Source organism: Chiloscyllium plagiosum, chromosome 5 (assembly GCF_004010195.1).
Source record: "Chiloscyllium plagiosum isolate BGI_BamShark_2017 chromosome 5, ASM401019v2, whole genome shotgun sequence".
In the NCBI taxonomy this organism is placed as follows: Eukaryota; Metazoa; Chordata; class Chondrichthyes; order Orectolobiformes; family Hemiscylliidae; genus Chiloscyllium; species Chiloscyllium plagiosum.
The window spans coordinates 99,212,673-99,229,324 of NC_057714.1; the positions used below are offsets into that span (position 1 = coordinate 99,212,673).

At 40.4% G+C, this 16,652-nt stretch overlaps 1 protein-coding gene across 1 annotated transcript in view; it reads left to right on the plus strand.

Moving 5' to 3' along the window:
- The first annotated feature begins 34 nt into the window (after nt 1-34).
- The window catches only part of vipr2 (vasoactive intestinal peptide receptor 2), a 126,940-nt gene continuing 110,322 nt past the window's right edge, over nt 35-16,652 (plus strand). The window contains exons 1-2 of the mRNA XM_043690682.1: nt 35-336; nt 1,932-2,037. Of these exons, the coding sequence (XP_043546617.1) occupies nt 286-336; nt 1,932-2,037 (157 nt within the window). The 5' untranslated portion in view covers nt 35-285. The remainder of the gene's footprint in view (nt 337-1,931; nt 2,038-16,652) is intronic.

The window sequence follows — 16,652 nt, forward strand, 5'->3', positions numbered from 1 at the left end:
GGGGGAGAGTGAGAGGTGGAGTGGGAGAGAGAGAGAGCAAAAACGGGAAGGAGTGAGAGAGTTGAATGACATTTCCCTGAGGAATCTCTGGGAATTGAAGTCGCAGTCAGTGCCAGTTACTGGGAGAGCGTGTCTGAGTAGAGGTGGATGTGAACGGGCTGCCTGTACACTTGCTCATTCCCATCTGGAAATATTGGGGTGGGGAGGTGTGTGTGAGTGTGAGCTGATGGTGTTACCGACTGGAAGGAATAGCCCTCATTGGAAAGAACTGAAGAAGGCGTCGCCATGAGGGAGATTCTGTTCAAAATCTCCTTCACCTTCTGCTCCTTGTTTGCGGTGAGTGCTCGGGGCAAGTCTCTTATGTTCACACAAAGTCGGGAGTTTGCAAAGGGAGAGAAGCCTGAGCAGGAGGGTCAGGCAACTCCGCCAGAAAGAAAGGAGATTCTCACCTTAGCGCGAATCAATTTACATTTGGACACGACCTGAAGCCTGTCAGGGGCTTCTTGGGGAGGGAAATCACTGGGGAAATAGAGGATTAGGAAAATTACCATCTTTAACTGTTTAAAAATTGTTTCTTACCTTGGTGTTTTGTGTGATTGTGACCGAAATGACAGTTTATTATTAGTCCACTTTTGTTGCAAAGATCAGGGCAGTCTCCCTGCAGGCTTCAGAGAGGTCAGATGGACCCCCAGCTTTGTTACAGAGGCTGCATGTATTCTGAGGCTGTCACCTTTTTATTTTTTTTTAAACTGCTGCTGTGTCCCTGGACCATAATCAGAAAAAAAAGGCAGCGGCTGCGTTTACATAGCGCCGCCGCCTTCCCGCTCGCGAATTACTTGTGTTGGAGGTAAACAGATTGGCTACTGACGGCTGCCAACCAGCCGTGCAGTTTTAGCAACCACAGAGTGTGAGGCTTTCCGGGAGAAGGGAGGGAAATATTGGGGATTTTTCTCAGGGAGGACCGAGCTCATCATTTTTCTTTGGAGATCGTTCAAATTGTGTGCACCGATGTGTGTGAAATCCGACTCCCAGGGATAAATTTACAGGGCAGGGAGCCACTGAGCTAAATTATCCCTATTGTATAATAATATTTACACCATCCTGAACAAAGCAGCCATTTGATTGGCACCACATCCACAAACATTAAGTCACTCCACGACCTAAGTGTGCACTATCTGCTAGATGCACTGCCAGTAATTCACCAAAGGGTCTTCAGACAGCACCTTCCAAACCCACGACCACTTCCATCTCGAGCGACAAGAATGGCAGATGCATGGGAACGCCACCATCTGCAAGCTCCCCGCCAAGCCACCTGCCACCCTAACTTGGAAATTTATTGCTGTTCCTTCAGTGTCATTGGAGCAAAATCCTGGAATTCTTTCCCTCACAACATGTGAGTCCACCTACAGCAGGTGGACTGCAGTGATTCAAGAAGACAGCTCACCACCCCCTTTTCAAGGGCAACTAGAGATGGGTAATAAATTCTGGCCCTGCCAGCGGTGCTCATGTCTCATGAGTGAAGAGTGAGAATAAAACTTGACATATCGGACATTTATGACAGATCCCATTTGTTCACAGTGAGCTTCCTGTACTGTTTCATTGTTAGTCAAAAAGTGGGGCACTGGAAAAGCACAACGATCAGGCAGCATCCGAGGAGCAGGAAGGTCGACGTTTTGCGCAGGAGCCTTCATCAGGAGTGCGCCTCGGATGCTGCTTGACCTGCTGTGCTTTTCCATGGACACAGTTTTCAACTCTGACCTGCGGCACCTGCAGTCCTCACTTTCTCCTGATTCACTGTTAGCCAATGGCGAGTCTGCGAGTGTGTGTGTGCGCACTGTGCATGTGTGTGTGTGTGTTCACATAGTAGACAGTATGTGTTGTGACTGTAAAATGAATTATATTAACTTATTGCTCCCTGTCATGGCTTGTAGGTAAATGGCATCCACCCCAACTGCCGTCTGTATCTGGAAATACAGCGGGAGGAACTCCGCTGCTTGACTCAGTTGAACAAACCCAACAACACAGGACTGTCAAAAGGTGAGGACATTGTGTGTCTGGCACTGGAGGCGAGCGTAGGGGAGGACCATGATGGTGGCAGTGGTGGTGATGGGAACAGAGTTGATCACTGTATCTATCAAATCAAATTTGAGGGAGCTGCTAACGTGGACTTACCAAACATTGTTCCTTTAAAGTTGTCAGCCATCTTAAGCATTCAGTGAGAATAAGCCACTGCAATGTTCCAAAAGAGGACACCATGATACATAGTGAGTACACCTACAATAGGAGAAGGGAGAGATCGTACAGACCTTTGAACCTGTTCCATCACTCATTATCATTATGGCTGATCCTGGGCTTTAGCTCCACTTTCTCAGCTGCTCCCCCATATCCCTTGAGAGATCATAAATCTTTCTATCCTAGCCTTAAATATAATCAATGATGAAGCATTGCTACCTTCTGATTGGAGTATTCTAAAGATTCACAATCCTTTCAACACAGGACAACTCTTTCCTCCCCGGAACCAATTTAGTGAACCTCCACTATCCTCCCTCCAATGTAACTGTAGCTGTTTTGATTCAATTTGACGAAGTTGATTAGCTACCTCTGGAGCAGATCGGACTTGAACCATGGCTTTCCGGCCCAGGGTGGTCACAAGAGCCCTGTATTCATTGGCGAGATTTTTTAATGAACCTGTTCAAAAGTTTGTTATGATACATCTTTGGAGGAAGTGGGACTCGAACCTAGGGCTTTTTAAACAAATCATTCATGGGATGTGAGGTGACCGAAGCTGAACCAGCATTAATTTTAATTATTTATTTCCTTCCTAATATATGGAGACCAAAAGTGCACACAATCCTCAGAGTGTGTTATCATCTTTATCATCTTTCTGAAATTTAAGAATTTCAGAAGACATTTCTGTTCTTATACTACAATCTCCTTGCAATAAAGACCAACATATCATTTATCTTCCTAATTGTTCTCTGTAACTGCAGGACTAACTTTGTCTAATAAAAGTAAAATATTGCAGATCTTGAAGAGATGAAGTAAATACAGAAATTGCTAAAAGGTTCAATAGATCTGGTAGTATCTGTGGAGAGAGAAACCGAGTTCATGTTTTAAGTGTCATAAACCTTCTTCAGAACTTAAATGTTCCAAAACAGTTTCATATTGGACTTGGAACATTAATTCTCTTTCCACAGATGCTGCCAGAGCTGCCGATTTCTCCAGCACTTTCTGTTTTAATTGCTAACTGTTTGTGTTCCTTGTATGATCTTACTTAAATCTCTCTGCACATCAACATTTCAAGTTCCACACTTTTTAGAAAACATTCTGCTTTTTTGACCTTACAGCCAAAGTGAATAACTTCACCGGACCCATTTTATATCCCATCTGCTACTTAACTTGTTTATATCCTTTTATAGCCTCTCTGTGTCCTCCTCAAAACTTACATGCCCAATTTCCTAACCAAACTGCTCAGAGCCATCATTACATACCTGTGGAGCGAGGAGAGATTTGAACCCAGGCCCAGACACTAACACTGCCCACTGTGCCAGAAATGCCCCTCAATGTGCCGGGTTTTCTCAGCAAATTTAGATCGTGTTACTCTCAAAATCTTTGTCCAAGCCATTAATGTCAATTGCAAAAGAGCTGAGGCCCCAGCACTGACCCTTACAGCATTCCACTAGTCACATCTGCCAACTTCAGAATGTTCCAGTTTTTGTCCCATTCTTTACTTTCTGTCCAATAATCAATCCATTATCTGGGCTCATATATTACTTCCTAGTCCATCGGGCCTTATCTGGCCAATGCACCTTTTATGTGGCGTCTCATTGAATGACTTTTGGAATGCCAGGTGTACAACACGTACTGCTTCCCCTATATTTACCTGACTAACCACATCCTCAACAAAAACTCTTAATAAGTTTGCCAAACACAATTTTTCTTTCATAAAAACCATGTTGACTTTACCTGATCAAGCTATAATTTTCTAAGTGCATTGTTATCACTTCCTTAATAATAAATTCCATCATTTTCCCAACAACACTGTCAGGCTAATTGCCCTGTATTCCATTTTCTCTCCTTCCTCTCTTGAACACTAGTGCTATTCTTTTCCAATCTGTGGGAATGATTCCTGAATTTAGGAAGTTTTAGAGAGTTATTGCCAGAGCATCCATTATCCCTTTCTGACAATCTCATTTACAACTCTAAGATGTAGGCCGGTCCTTGGGACCTGCTGGATTGTAATTCTGCTGATATTTAATATTTTCTCTCTTTTAATACCTAGCTTTCCCTTTGTTACTAGTGCAACTTCTGTCTTCTACTGTGAAGACAAATACATAACACAGAAAACAGAAAGAGAACTAAATGTCGACGAATAAAATGGAGCATGGATGTGAACAAAAGCTAAAGTATGTGGCAATGAAAGAATGACATGTATTTATATAAAACACCTCACAATCACAGCAGGTCCCAAAGTGCTTTCCAGGAATAAATTACTTTTGTAATCACTGTTTCAATGTTGGAAAAAAGTTTTGCTTTTAAAAAGTTAACTTGACAGCTTTAGTTCAAATTGTTTTAATTAAATCAAACAAAAAAGATGATTATCTCAATCCTGTCACTGAATGAAAGCTTAGCCCATAGCTTTGTGCACTTTTGAAACTTTACCATGTTTATGATGATGTCTGTGATTGACTCAGTTTACGAAGCGAAAACACCAAGAACCTTCAATGGCAGTTACAGTCTGCAGGCAACTGATGACAGTTTAGCAAATGATGGAATTGTTACAGTCACACATTTTCCTTCGGTATATATTGCTTTGCTAACTACTTGAAAATGATGTCTGTTTGGGTGGAGTTTTCATGAAGACTTTGTGTGCATCTAATACGTGTGTGAGGGGTAAACAAAGTGTGTTCTTGACATCTGCTGGGTAAAGAGGTGACCAAGTTTCATTTGTAAGAAATGTAAGCAGATGCAGCTTTTATTCTTGGTAAAGATTTCCACTTCACTGTGTGGAATTCTTCTGGCACTGTAGTTACAATGCAGATGCTTTTTTAGAAAGGTATCTTCTGTTTCGTATTTTGACAAAAAGTAAACTAACTAGAAATACCAAACTGTAGCTGGCTCATGTTCCTGGAACTCCCTCCCCAGACAACATAGTGGGTCTACCCACACCTGGAGTCGTTCAAGGAGGCAGCTCCCAACTACCTTCTCCAGTGAAACCCTGAATGAATTGAAAATTAAACGCATGTCTAGAAGTTCAATTGTGCAGCTTTTAGTTCTCTGTGGCGTGGACAGTGAAAGTCCAATATGACCTGTATAGCCTGACGGACAGGAATTGCATTCAGGGCAGCTGTAGATCTGATGTGGCATGCACTGTGCAGTTTATGGTCGGTTTTTTTGGGAGGATAGCATCTAAACTGAGACTACCACCAAAAGGTTAACCATAATCATTTATAATATTCTCCATGACTCCACAATCCGACTGGGAATTATGGGCCGGCATTGACACTCATCCCCTTCTGCACACATTGTTGAGAAGTTGAAATTGCTCCCAGAGTGTTGTGAGTGGAGGAGGAGAGGACATTATTACATAGTTACCATCTGAACATTCTAAAATAAATAACCTTGAATAATTCCTAAAGATAGATTTTTTAAAAATTCTTTCCTGAGATGTAGACATCATTGCCTAGGCCAGCATTTATTACCCATTCTTAATTGTCCAGATGGCAGTTAAGATTGCAGTAGGTCTAGAGTTACATGTAGGCCAGACCAGTTAAGGACAACAGATTTCCCTCCTTAAAGGAAATTAGTGAACCAGATGAGTTTTACTTCATCAGATGTGATGAAGAGTCAATAAACTCAAAATATCAACTCTGCTTTCTTCCCACAGATGGTGCCAGACCTGATGAGTTTCTCTAGAAATTTTTGTTTTTGTTTTTGTTTCAGATCTTCAGCATCTACAATTCTTTGCCTTACTATACTTTAGTAGATTGCTCTAGACTGCTGTGATTAGTCATCTGCTTCTATAGTATTAAATTAAATTCATTATGTACTTGTTCATACACCTGAGTCTACAATGAAAGTCTATCTATAATTTAGAAGTTGTTTTGCAGCTATATATTTAGTTCGATGGAGGTATATCAGTGCTGACAGTGGAAGATTGCAATGTTTGATTCAGCTAAGTGATAGCTTGGACTAAGATAAGGAAATAAGAAGTGAAATAAAATGAAAGGGCAAACAAGGGAGCTTCCATATAGGACTGAGTGAACCAAAGACACAAGAGGGAAGCAATAGACCGAGGTAACCTAAAAACAGCACAGAAGTGAATGGGTGGGCTTAAGGATTAGAGAACACTTTTAATAATCAAATTGAGAAAGGCAGAAAATATGAAAGTTCTTTCAATCTAAAGTGAGATGGCCAAGCTGCTTTCCAAATTACTTTACAACTCATTAATTTAAAGGTCTTTAGTTTCCATCAAGTTTTGTGAGTAGAAGAGTTCAAGTTCAGTAAATCTTTACAAATGTTTTAATTAATCTATCATTCCATAAGACCATGTCCAATGTTAATGTTTAGAAAGGTAATTGTGTGTTCTATACGGTAAAAGAGGTGAATTCATATTTTAAAGTATTAATAGATTATTTAATTAATAAATGATGATGAACATCCTTAAAAAGTCTCCAGCCCTTAGATTTTTTGCACTTATTAACTGTTTGAGTCCATGCATTATTTTCACATTCTCAGAAAGTTTATAATCTCATCAGTCTGCTGCCTCTATTTCCCTTTACCACTAAGCACTGATTGACTTCCCCTTCACTACAGACGTCAGCTTTTGGAAATAGTGCATGCAAATGTATGAAATAGCAGCAGAAGTGGACCATTCAGCACCTGGAGCCTCCCCTGCCATTCAATAAGATTAAGACCAATAAGATAAGAGCAATAATACGCTCTACAGAATCGTAGCCTGAATGAACTGCTAACCATTGAAAATGCTTCTTAAATATTCATCCAAAGAGGACTCTGTCAGGCCATATACAATTCCTGAGCCCCCTTGATTAAGTAAGAAATGGCATTCTAGGCAAGGAGGCCTTTTTCTTTGATTCCTGTCCATTCTTCTCTTCAATAAACTTCGAACACCCTTATCCAACATGTGCTTCTTCTGAACATGTTGAAAGCGACATTTGGGATGATGCATGCAAGTGTTGCTGTATATACATAAAATTCTAACACTTACTTTGCTGCATTGTTTGCATCAAATGGAATAAATGACAAACCTGTCCTAATTCTGTGTCATTGGGGCCAAAAGCAACTTTTTGATCCTAAATATAGCATCACCTCACATCTTTAAGACTTGGCTGAGTTTCAAACCTCAAAGTTTCCTTCAGGCTTGACATCATTGGTAATAAACTGTCTATAACAATATATCATCCTGAAAATACCAAAGTAATTCTACATTCAGTAACTGAGTGTAAACATTGCTGTTTTCACTTGATTTCCTTCATTTCATGTCTGGTTTCTCTGAAGGAACATTCCAATCCAGGGCATATAACTCTCAGCAACGCACATTATCTTCTTCAGTACATTCTTGCTGGAACTCACAAAACCTGATTCCCAGCAGCCAAGAAGTGACAAAGCAAGCCCAGGTTCCAGTCTGACGTTGATTTGACATTAGACTTCAATATTCTCAAACGTGAATGCAGCTATCGCAATGAGTAATCACATAGTGTGAGATAATGTTGTGACCATGGAAATCATTATGCAAAATGTTATATTTAGTCAACATAGGCATCCACAAGTATGTCGCAATGTGGCAGCATGCTAACCTTCTCCTTCAATTAAAAGACAAATTTAACATTGATTTCCTTGGTAGCTTTTCTTAAAAGAGCAAGTGAGGTGTAAACCTTTTAAAGATATTTCTCCATCAGTGAATAAAAGTATAAAGAAATTAATGAGTAAGTATTGAAAGATGTGAATATTGGATATTTGAAATTCTGATAGTCATGAAGCTATCATGCCTAAGACTAGGGAGTGATAGGTTGTGCCACTTTGTAAATCTAAAGAATACCAGTTGGAAATATGGGCCAGACTTTAATACTCAATGTTTGTGCAATCTTGAGTTCCAGCAAGAATGTACTGAAGAAGACAATGTGCGTTGCTGAGAGTTATATGCCCTGGATTGGAACGTTCCTTCAGAGAAACCAGACATGAAATGAAGGAAATCAAGTGAAAACAGCAATGTTTACACTCAGTTACTGAATGTAGAATTACTTTGGTATTTTCAGGATGATATATTGTTATAGACAGTTTATTACCAATGATGTCAAGCCTGAAGGAATCTTTGAGGTTTGAAACTCAGCCAAGTCTTAAAGATGTGAGGTGATGCTATATTTAGGATCAAAAAGTTGCTTTTGGCCCCAATGACACAGAATTAGGACAGGTTCGTCATTTATTCCATTTGAGATATAAAGCCATTTAATTAAATACTCTTAAGTTCAAAATTCTTAATTTATAACAATATGATCTTCAGCTGTACCTGTCCTAGCCAGGTATAAATAGTGAGAATTTCTGATTAAATGTTTATATAAATGATTTGGATGTGAACATAAAGGTATGGTTAGTAATTTTGCAGATGACACCAAAATAGGTGATGTAGTGGACAGTGAAGAAAGTTACCTCAGATTACAATGTGACTGTGATCAAATGGGCCAATGGGACGAGGAGTGGCAAATAGAGTTTAATTTAAATAAATGCAAGCTGTAGCATTTTCGTAAGACAAACCATGGCAGGACTTGTAAAGTTAAGGGTAAGGTCCTGAGGAGTGTTGCTGAACAAAGAGATCTAGGAATACAGGTGGATAGTTCCTTGAAAGTGGAGTTGCAGGGGATAGGATGGTGAAGAAGGCATTTGGTATGCTTGCCTTTGTCAGTCAGAGCATTGAGTATAGGAGTTGGGACTTCATGTTGTGGCCTTATATGACTTTGGTTAGGCCACTTTTCAAACACTGCAATCAATTCTGGTCTCCCTGCTATAGGAAGGATGTTGTTAAACTTGAAAGGATTCAGAACAGATTTACAAGGCTGTTGCTGGGATTGGAAAGTTTAAGCTATAGGGAGAGGTGAATAGGCTGGGGTTATTTCCCTGGAGAATCGGAGATTGAGGGATGTCCTCATAACTATTTATAAAGTCATGATGGGCATGGATAGGCTGAATAGCCAAGGTCTTTTCCCCAGGGTAGGGAAGTCCCAAACCAGAGGGCACAGGTTTACGTTGAGAAGGGTAAAATTTAAAAGGGATCTAAGGGGCAATTTTTCACGCTGAAGGTGGTGCATGTATGGAACAAGTTGTCAGAAGAGGCAGTAGAGGCTGGTAAAGTTAAAACATTTAAACGACATCTGGATCGGTACATGAATAGGAAGGATTTAGAGGGATATGCTGGCAAATGGGACTAGATGAGGTTAGGATATCTGGTCAGCATGGACTGATGTTTCTGAGCTGTACAACTGTGACTCTATGACTCTCTATAAATAAGAGTTTGTCAATACTTAACTAAAAGCTATGAAGACAACAGAAATATCTTATCCTTCAAGATCCTTCAGGACTGTTTGAGTGCTGACAGTACAGGCAATGCCTTTCTTGCTCTGTCTTTGAAGTGATGCTACGTTGAGCTGTGTCTCAGAAGAATTAAACCATAGAAGTCATTGTAAACTGTGCCAAAAGATACTCTTGGAGTTTCTAACTTTTATTCCTCATTCCAAATGTTCCTCATCCCTTATTAGGAAATATTTTGAATTCAGTCCTCCCCCCGTGGACTGGAAGGTAATGGCCATCAGGTGTCACCCCATCTCTGTAATTGGGACCATGTCGGCTGAGAAACATGTCCAGTTCATATTTTCTTCGCCCACAGCAGTTATATTCCGCTGTGATAGAGATGGTACATCTTTGTAGATACAGAGAACTTGTCCAAACAATATTGCATTTGCTTACCAATAATATCAGATATTGTTAACAATTTACCTAAACAATCCCATGAGTACTAAGGCAACTAGGAACAATAGTCCCTTGCAGAATATGAGGCAAGAATGCATTATTTTCAAAAAAGACAAATTTTTGTCAATCACATGTAGTTAATGGATTAAGATAATAAACTAAAACCTACTTGAAGTACATGGTTCATTTTAAAATAAGTTCATACTAAGTTCAAGCTAACGAAGACATCAAATTGTGATGACTTTAAAAGCAAAGAAAATGCTGAAACTTCCCAGCTAGCAAACCCCAAACCCTTATCTGGGCAATTAAAACAAATGCGCTTTGAAGTAGACAAACTGACGCCGAGACAGTGGCTGTGACTGTTGTCAGCGGGCTCTGAACTGTTTAATTACCTCACTTAGCAATAATCTGAACTGAAGTCTTTAAACAAAAATAGGAATGGCAAATCATAAAATGTTGCTCCAAACCAACAAAGAATCCTAAAAACAAAGCAGTAGTATCAAAATCTTACACCTGTAGTGGTAGGGACCGTTCAATCAGATGCTAGAGTAGCAGTTGGGGATCCCATCATCTTCCACCTCTGCCCTGATTAAGTCTATGCTGGGTAGGCCCACGAACCAGCCGAGAGAGAGAAATGGATGAGGAAGTCCTGCATTTGGATTAGAAGGGCATCCTGATCCTTGGGATTCCCAGTATTCTGCATAGTGTTACTATGCTCTTGCTTAGCAGCCTACTCCTTGTAGATTCTGAGGTCTCTGTTCTCTACTTTCCGTTTCTAATTCTGTATCTGGATATCTTTTATCAACCTGTTCAGATATGATACATTGAAAGGAGGTGGGACTTGAACCCAGGCCGTCTGGCCTAAAGGTAGGGATCCCTAATAACCTGCTTCACGAAGATTCCTGCCAGTGTCACAGCCATGGCTCAGGAGAGCTCAGCAGAAAGCCTTCCCCATCTTGTTCAGATCTCTGAAAGGAATATCAGGTTCACATTAACAATTGACATTCGTTGTAGAAATATTTGTGGAATGTTAAAACTAAGAAATGTTCTTTTGTGAAAAGTTGTTTTGACAGGTTCTTTGATTCTATGACAAGAGCGTTTGGGTTTTCTCCTCTGCAGAACAACATCCCTCTGTGAATCAACATTACCAACTAAGCCTGTTGGGATGTCATGTTGCAACTGTACAGGCCACTTCTGGAACATTCTGGTCAATTCTGGTCACCCTACTATAGGAAAGATGTTAAAATTGAAAGGGCTCAGAAAAGATTTACAAGGATGATGCCAAGGTTTGAGTTGGGAGAGGTTGAATAGGCTGGGGCTATTTTCCCTGGAACATCGGAGGCTGAGGGGTGACTTATAGAGGTTTATAAAATCATGAGGACATGGATAGGGTAAATAGACACAGTCTTCTTTCCCAGGGTAGGGGAGTCCAAACCTAGAGGAAATAGGTTTAAGGTGAGAGAGGAAAGATCTTAAAGGGACTGGAGGGGCAGGTTTTTCAAACAGAGGGTGGTGCATGTATGGAATGAGCTGCCAGAGGATGTGGCGGAGGCTGGTACAATTACAACGATTAAAAAGCTTCTGGATGGGTACATGAATAAGAAAGGTTTAGAAGGATGTAGCCAAATGCTGGCCAATTGGACTAGATCAGTTTAGAATATCTGGTCAGCACAGATGAGTTGGACTGTTTGGTGAGATTTGTAGTTGTCAGCGCCTGTGTAAAATTCTTGTTGATGTCTCTCTTAAAACTGCCATTTACAACCTTTACAACATTTTCCCGCTGGCCCTTTTGAACCGAGGTACTCGGTTCCAGTGTACTATGCTTTGAGCTGTTAATGAATATTCAGAGCTCTTATCAAATGACAGCATTAAATCAGAGTCACTCCCTGAGTACTAAAGATTATTTTCGGCACTGAAACAGCAAACGCACACAATATGTGCCAGAAATACACTGATGTGCATCACCAATAAACCCACACACATCAAATACATCCGAATGCACAAGCTACAAGTATACACCTATACACCATAAACACACCCAAAACCTTCAATGCATGCAGACACACACACATGCAGACAGACAGACACACACACACACACATACAGACAGACAGACAGACAGACACACACACACACACAATTATTGGATGGAGCTCTTAAAGTTAGGGCACTGTGCCTTTAAAGCAGTTATCTGACATTATGGCATGTGATATTCTGGTATAAAGACTCACACTTCCCCTTTAATCGTCTCAATAGAATAGAGTCCATGCAATGCATTGTCAGCTAGCCATGTGTAGTGTCACCATCAGATAACATAGCTGGAACATCAATAAGCACAGAAATCAAATTACATATAAATCTGAGATCTTACAACAGTGTAAATAATGTTGTTAATCAACTTCAAGACATCTGCCTCAATAAGAGCCCAGTCTTCATGGTGTATGTTACATGGACTAACATATAGGGAAGCACGAGTCAATAAAGTGTCACGCTGGAAAAAGCACAGCAGATCAGACAGCATTTGAAGAGCAAGAGAGTCAATGTTTCAGGCAAAACCCTTCATCAGGACTGGGGAGGGGGAAGGGGCTGAGAAATAAATAAGGGGAGGGGGTGTGGCTAGAGGAAAGGTATGTGGGATGCACCAGCTATTACTGGTCTACAAGTGCACACAGAGCTAATATTGTTATGACCAGCAAGGTAAGATATTAATCAATTATAATGCCAAAGATTCCAGAATACAAATCAGTTCCATTCACAAATATCCACTCCCTCCTACCGCTTACATTCAGTAGCCGGTGTGCACAAGATACATTGCAAAAATTCACCAAAGATTCTCAGACAGCATGTTCCAAACCTACAACCGCTTCCATGTATAAAGGACAAAAATCAGCAGATGCGTGGAAACACCACCACCTGCAAGTGCCTCTCCAAGACACTCACCATCCTGACTTGGAAATATATTGCTAATCCTTCACTGTTGCTGGGTCAAAATCCTGGAACTCCTCCCAAACAGCATTCTGGGTCTCCCTACACCACATGGACTGAAGTGGTTCAAGAAACAAAGTCAAACGTAATGCTGATTGATGCGTCCCCTTTTACCTATGTTTTGAAGAAATGTGGCACTATATGTGTCTATTAAGGTTTAATATGTTTAAATTTCACACAAAAGAAATGTTAACATAAGATTCCTAATCCAGAAGACCTTAATCCCAAGTTTTTAGTGTCAAGCACTTTTCAAGTTAAGGGTAGACATTGATCCATACATCTTTCCTTAGAATGTAAAGAATGGACAACTTTTAGAACATCAGGTAGAGAACTAGTGTACTGGCATACACTGAATGCTGTCCATGCCTTTTGAGACTTATCTCTTGAATACAGGAAAGGCTTCAGCTTTTCTGACCATAAGATTTAAGAACAGAGTTAGGCCATCCGGCCCATCAAGTCTGCTTGGCCGTTTGATATTTTCTCAACCTTAGTCCCCTGCCTTCTCTCCATAACCCTTGATCCCCTTGCCAGTTCAAGAACCTGATAGTGTTTATGTGATGTCTCAGACTGACCACACATACTGCCTGACTGTAAGCTATAACATTGCAGTTATCTCTTGAACTTTGTTGACGTAAGTGCGTGCCACGGATGGGATTGGGAAATGTTTTTGATGTAATTGCTTGGTTGGCTCCTGTTCACATGTTGTGGAACATTGTGTTGCAGTTCAGGTTTCTCCCAAAGCACTTGCATTTTCTGCCCATTTTAGGTCAATATCCTCTTGTAGAACATAGCTCTTACCTGTCTCAAAGTACAATCTCAGTGGATCACACCATGCACGTCCTGTTGAAGATTTGGATATTCCATTCACCATGCAGATGACTGCAATCCTTGTTGCAAACTCATGTAAATACGGCCATAATTCTTCCGAGCTTGCATTCTTCACCTAGTAGTGCAATGATGGTACATTCTTTAGGTTTGTCTCGAAGTGCCTTTACGAAGGATTTGATGAGTTTAGATGCTTTTCAGTAAGTAAGCTTTGTGAAACCATATTTTGTACCTTTGGACCAACTTTCATCTATGAATTGATCAACTGTTTCACCTGGCTGTTAGAAAGCTGACATGAACTTGAGCCTGCGTGTCTTGAAGTTGGATTGAACCTTAAGCTTGCTTACTAAACACTGCAACAGTCTGTCAGCATCTATGCAGGCATCAAAAGGGAAACAGGGGAAGATTTTATTCTTTGCAATGTTCTGTTTCCCAAAGCAGTAACAAGGTAGACTGCCTGTCTTTCTTTATCAGCCATTTGTTGATCAATAAAATAACGATTCATTCTTTCTTTCAATTACTGAAATTCTGCCGGAATGTTAATGTAGTTCCAGTCCATGTTCAGATGTTTTGTTTCCATCATTACTGTGTAGGTTTGTACTGCCTGAAAATGCCATTTTACAGAATCTGTATTGTGGTGTAATTCTTCCCTTGTTTTTGTGGCCTCTCTTTGTTGCTGCTTCACATGTTGCTGCTGTTTCACTTTTATAAATAAAGTTGAGCAATGCTGCCATGTGCTGTTCATGCCAAAAGATGTTTTGGAGTGACATTAAGCAACATTTGTTTCTGCTTTTGCGTTTTTTATTGAAGTGAACAAAATAGCAGAGTAAGACCGATGGCTGTGCACATATAAGGCCTGAACCGTATGCAGAATGATTTTCTTCAGTGGTCGGACTGTATTTAGTTTTAGTATCACATTAAAAAAATCAGGGCTGTTTTGGGCCTCTTTACATTGAAAAAAAATCAGCTACACCACGGCCTATCTTTTAAAGAGTGAGTTTACTAATACGCCTTCCTCTTTTGTGATTCAGTGTTTCAGTGCTGGTTGTTAGATGTGAACTTCAGCTCAAAATCAGGTGAGTGATGACAGACAGTGAAGAAAAGAACTCTTCACAAACTCCACTGCTGTTATCACCTGTACAACCTTTAGCACCAATCTGTTATGACAAACTCTCAGTATCAACTTACTGGCACCAGTTTCCAGTGCCCACTTGCTGCCACCGTGATATGATTTTGTCAGTGTGGTATGGTCTGAGTACTTTCCTATATGTCAGCCCATGTCATATGTACCAAAAGAACTAGATCCTTGTTGAGACAAGAGACTTGAAGTTTATTACCAACCCTAACCAAGTACATTGACGTGATATTGCAAATTTATATACTGTCTAGTTTCAATGCTTACTTAGACTTCTGTTGTATTATAGACAGAGCTAACTGGTTGATGGTACTAAACTGTATTGTATTGCTCTGGACTGTATATACTAAAGTATCAAATGCCATGATATCACCTAGCTGTCTTAAGGTACCTTTCTGAGATCTGTGAAGGGCTTTTGCCCGAAACGTCGATTTCGAAGCTTTTCGGATGCTGCCTGAATTGCTGTGCTCTTCCAGCACCACTGATCCAGTTCAGGAAAACAGTTTGCCACCGTCTTCTCCAGGGCAGTTAGGACTTGGATGATAAATGCCACTTTTGGGCAGTGTCATCCATATCCCATTAATGACTAAGTAAAAAAACAATCATAAATGCAACTGAACGCACTTCTTATACACACCACAAACACACTCCATATCTCTTTTCTATTTCACAGAGGTGACTAAATAATTGACACTATGCATGAATCTGTAGCCTGAGCTGTTACATTATAGAATTGTTGAAATTAATGGAATCCAACCAAGGATGTGACCATACAAATACTATCCCAAATAAGGAAACTGAAGTCTACATCTCCTTTATTATTTTTGGAGCAGATGCTGCTGTAAAAGCAGTGATGCTTGAGGCAGGTTTTACCATTTGCTTCCATTCATAGCGGAGCGCTCTCAGGGCTGAATTATTTCTTTCTGCACATAGATTCTTCTCATTGGACCTTGGCAAATGTGTTGCACAGAAATTGCGATTGTTCATTTTGTCTGTAGAAGCCAGTAGTGACATGAATACAGTACTCCATTAAAATTAGGCTTTGTTTGTGTACGATGTAAGAGAACATGTCATCCATTTTTTTCCCTCCAAAACAGGAATTTGGAGGTAATGAGTGTATCTTGTTTGCAGTCAAACATCATCTCGTATACTTGTTAGATAATAGTCTGAATGATCACAAACAGACAATTGCCATTTCTATGCTCCCATTATACTCATGTCTTCCAGTCACTGTGAAGGAGCTTCAGATGTTCATCAAGGAATTGACCAATAGATTTAGACAGTACATTTGGATCGGCTCAGGCTTGGAGGGCCGTAGGGCCTGTTCCTGGGCTGTAAATTTTCTTTATTCTTTGTTCTAAGATGGCGTTGTGACCTGATAGCCAGGCTGCTGATAAAGTAAGAATCATAAGTGGTTTCCCATCTCTTGACTACATTTGGACAGGGTGCAATGCATTTTGAGCTGCCAGCAACACCATATTCCAAAGCTCATGGACCTTCCTGTGTTCTCATTGCTGAGTATTTCTCACCCCTATAGTGTCCCGGAAGTTAGATCTGTCTGTTTAGAACACCAGTGTTATTTGTCAACATTGTCCGCAGATCATCCCGACTTCAGTGCCACTTGTCCAATTTGTAGATAAATTAAATTGAGAAAGTATTTCACGTTGTGTTCAAAGCATATGCTGCAGCAAATTATCATGAGGTAAAAGTGCCTCATTTATGATTT